Source organism: Cystoisospora suis, assembly GCF_002600585.1.
Source record: "Cystoisospora suis strain Wien I chromosome Unknown contig_2324, whole genome shotgun sequence".
Classification (NCBI taxonomy): domain Eukaryota; phylum Apicomplexa; class Conoidasida; order Eucoccidiorida; family Sarcocystidae; genus Cystoisospora; species Cystoisospora suis.
The window spans coordinates 19166-23495 of record NW_027155123.1 but is presented as its reverse complement, the minus strand read 5'-3'; the positions used below and the strand labels follow the sequence as shown (position 1 = coordinate 23495).

At 44.1% G+C, this 4330-nt stretch overlaps 1 protein-coding gene across 1 annotated transcript; it reads left to right on the top strand.

The window, feature by feature from the left end:
- Positions 1–44: 44 nt before the first annotated feature.
- Positions 45–4272, top strand: CSUI_004861 (uncharacterized protein). Its single transcript, XM_068065042.1, has one exon. The coding sequence runs from the start codon at positions 562–564 to the stop codon at positions 3871–3873; it is 3312 nt and encodes a 1103-aa protein (XP_067922981.1). The 5' UTR covers positions 45–561; the 3' UTR covers positions 3874–4272.
- Positions 4273–4330: the final 58 nt, after the last annotated feature.

Below are 4330 nucleotides of genomic sequence, written 5' to 3'. Positions count from 1 at the left end.
TCTCTCTATATATATACGTACGTGTTCTATGTATATATATCTCGATCAAATGTATGGATATACGTATGTCTCCTTGTCTGTTAACTGTCTGTATACATCTACATACAAACGTACCTCTATATACGTAGGTGTATTCTTTCAGCTCTTCTACCCCTCCTTCATCGTTCTTTCTTCCNNTCTTCATCTTTCTCAGCATCTCCCCCCTGTCTCATCTCTTCTCCTTTATTCGCTCTCTATCGTGTTCTGCTTCCTTCTCCTCATTACTCCGAAGAGTTCAAATCATGCTTATCTCTTCTGCTTCTTCTCCCATCTTCGTCACCGTCTTCTCCCCCTAGTACTACTACTACTACTACGATAGCTAGTCCGATTCGCATCGATAGAAGATTTCTGCAGCAGGAGGAGGAGGCGGCGGCGGGCTCTTCTTCTTTTTCTTTCCTTACAGCTCGTCAGTTACTTCTCTCTTACCATCACCGAGCTGCATGTGTTCTTGTTCGGCATCTTCAGTGGATAGATACGCTCGCGCAGGAAAAGAAAAGAAAGAAGAAATCCTTGCAAGAAGACATGTCGATCAAAAGGAAAGAAGAGACAAAGAGCCCTTCTTCTTCTTCTTCGAGTCTATCTCGAAACGGAAGGTCTATCAACATCACCTGGCGCGAGCTCTTCTTCATACTCGCGAAACTTCATTATATGATGATGGCTTCTTCTTCTTCTCCTTCTTCTTCTTCTTCTCGTCTGCTACAACAGGAGACGAAGAAGAACGTTACATCTTCGTCTTGTTCTTCTTCTTTGATAGGAGGAGCGCCGAGACGAGATTCATCGTCGAAGAGGGAAGGAGTTGGCGTAAAAGAAGAAGAAGAAAGAGAGGAGGAACGTCAGGAGAAACTACCTGACCAAGATTTCTCTCTTCTTCATCTTTTCTGTCGCTCTCTCTTCACATTGTCACCACCGTGCTCGTCTTCTTCTTCTCCTATCCATTCAGGTGAGGACTCTTCGCTCTCTGTGGTATCTTTCGGTAAAGAAGAAGCCGAAGATAAAGATCATGAAATGAAAAAGAGAAAGGAGAAAAAGACTGCCATAAAGGAAAGAACAACAAGAACATCTTCGTTCTCTCCTTCTTCTTCCTCTTCTTCTTCTGCTTCTCTCTTTGATAGAATAGCTCAGAATCTTGTAGATCGGCTAGCTCAGTTAAGTGCAGGTTTGCCTGAAGAAAAACTTCGACTATCTTCTTCTTCTTCAGAGGGAGAGGCAATTTCTTCTTCTTCTTCTCTTTCTTTTTTTGATCTTAAGCAAGCTTTTGACAGACACTTCACTCATCTTCTCTTCACTCATCCTCGCCTCAGCGCGAGCTATCAACCCAGAGCTCCTCTCTCTTGTTCTTCTTCTTCTTCTCCCTCTTTTTCTTCTTGTCGTTTTTCTTGTCGTGAGGGAGACAGTGTTGATATGGAGAAGGCAGGTGAGATTTCTCTTCAAGAGAGAGAGAAGAGAAATGCAGAGAATGAAGAGACCAGGGCAGATTGTAGAGGCATGCTGAAGACAGATGATAGAGAGGAAGATGAAGTGAGAGAGAGAGAGGTGCAAAGAGAAGAACAAGTGGAGAGTGAGAAAGAGAAGAAGAAGAATGAAGGAAGTCAAGTGGTTGAGCCTTCTTCTTTCTTTTTAAGAGAGAGAAGAAACGCCATGTCTTCTTCTTGTTCCTCATCTCCTCTTCTTTCGGATGATCTCCCTCCGGAAGAGATGAACAAGAAAACGTCAGCAAGGGAAGAGAAAGAGAGAGAGAAAGAGTGGAGAGAGAAGAAGAGAGAAGGAGAAGAAGGCGTTCATGTAGATGATAAGATCTCTCCCTCTGGTCCTTTCGTGGGTGTGAAGGACAACATCCTAATAGAGAAAAAGGACACACAGAGAAGTTTCTCATCGACCGTAAGAGGAAAAGAAGAACAGCGAGAAGACGACCAAGGGGGAGAGGAAGAAAAGAAGAAGAAGAACAAGGAGAGTCTCCTAATCGAGCTTCTAGAGAGGAGTTGTTTTCTGGGGGGAAAGATGCCAGAAGAGAAGAGAGAAGAAGAGGAAGAGTTTCTATCCCTTCCTTCTCTTGAACCTCTCTTCAAGACCTCTTCTTCTTCTCCTCTCTCCTTCTCTCAGAGTTGGTCTTCTTTTCTCGAGAGCGATTTCTTCTCTCAGGGGCTGGCAAAGAAAGAAGAGAAGAAAGAAGAAGAAAGCCACGAAGGAGAAGAAGAAGAGAGAGAAGAAAGAAAGAAGGCAAGAGAAGAAGGAGAGAGAAGAACAAAACTGAAGTGCTGCGTAGATCAGCATCAGTGGTCGTCTTCATATTTTCCTCTTGATTCTTCTTCTTCTTGTGCTCCTGCAAGATATTTCTCGCTCTTTCATAATTCTTGTTCTTCTCTTCCGTCTTCTTCCTCTTCAGGCTTAGAGAAGGCGAATTTATCTCTCTGGGGAAGTCACGTAACTGAAGGAGAAGATGAAGAAGAAGAAGACTTCGATGAAAAGAAGAAGAAAACGACGACGATACAGGGAGGATGGAGTATGCAAGGAAAAGAAGTAGAAGGTGAGGGAAAGGGAGAGAGAAGAGCAAGCGGAGAAGAAGGAGAAGAAGAGAGAAGGAAGAAGAGAGGTCGTGTCTATACACCCCTGATGCAGTACTTTTCTTTCGCGTCCCAAGAGGATCAAGAAGAACCGCAGAGAGAAGAAGATAAGAGGGGACGAGAAGAAGAAGAAGACCTCGCAGAAGAAGAAGAGATTTCGCTAAATGACTCTTTAAAGAAGATGTCTTTAGAACTCGAGAAGGAAGACCTTGATATGCCGCAGCAGCACATCTTCGACAGGAATCAAGAAGGAGAAGAAAAAGAAGAAGAAACCTCCAGGCGGAAAGAGAAAGATGAGAAGAGAAATGAAGAACATCCCTCCATCTCGTCAGCAGTGCCTTCGTCTTCTCCTCCTGTCTTCTTCTTCCATCTCTCTCCTTCACACCTCTGCCACTCCCCTCATATCGAAGGTCTCACCATGGAGCCTTTAAAGCGGATCAACGACCACCCGCCCTGCTTCTCCTTGTCTTCTCCTTTCTCTTCATCTCTCTGTTCTTCTTCCTTTTCTTCTTCTTCCTCTTCCTCCCTGCGCCCTGTCTCTCTATCTCCAAGAAGACGTCTAGGCGAAGAAGAAGAAGAGAAGAGAATCGCTTTGCAAGGGGTTTATGCCTCTTCTTGTTGTGTCAAGAAAGAGGAAGAAGACCATGGCATACAAGGGAGTTTCTGCACGGCTCTCTGTAAGCCAGAGGAAGAAGAAGAGAGAAGGACAAGGAGTAAGAAAGAGGAAAGAAGACCTTCAATGGGATCGCCAGCAGCATCTCCTCTGCATCTTCTTCCTTCGTCACAGACAACAGAAGAGAGAGAAAGAGAGAAAGAAACAAGTAGAGGAAGAGAGTCGCCTAGTCAAGTCTGCGGCGAAGAAAAGTTCAAGAGCGATCCTGGTAGCGTGCTCGCAGTAGAAGATTACATAAGAGAGATTTTCGAACAGAGGGGGATCAGCGTTAGTAGGCAACCACCAGCCCAGGGAGAAGGTGTGAAGAATGACATGATCGATCTTAAGAAGGATGAAGAAGAGAGAAGAAGACGAAGAAGTAAAGGAGGCTTGTTTCTTAAAGAAGAAGGTTCTTCTTGTGCTGGAGGGGAGAGGACAGAAGGACAAGACGGTAAGGGAGAAGAAGCGGAAAGGTCTTCTTTGCTTTCAGAGACGCAGAGCTGGATGACTTGGAGAATGAGAGAGAAAGTAAAAGAAGAAGAAGAGAAAGAAATCGAGAAAGAACGGACGCGTAAAGCTTTTCTCGAGGCTGTTAAGATCGCCGCGCAACAGGTAGAGTAAGGGGGATGAATGGAAAGAAGAAGAGGAGAGAGGGAGAAAAGAGATAAAGAGACTAGAGAAAGATCTCAGGATGAATGACGTGAAGAAAAGACACCGAAGACAAAGGACGTGATAGAAAGATGGTGAGAAAAGAAAAAGAAGAACATGCTGTCTACATAGATCCATGATCAATAGATAGATAGATATAGCAAAATGAAAGAGGAAGAGCATGTTCAGAGAGATAGAGTGAGCCAAGCTGAGAGAAGAGGGAGAGAGGTAGACAGATAGGTAGATAGATAGATAGATACATGGGGTGTGGATAGATAGCTATTGCTTTGGAGGCAGCAAAGAGAGAGATACAGAACCGAGATAGATAGATAGATAGGCACATAGGCAGATATGTTACAGATAGATTGATAGATAGATAGATCGATAGATAGATAGATCGATAGATAGATCGATCGATAGATCGATAGAT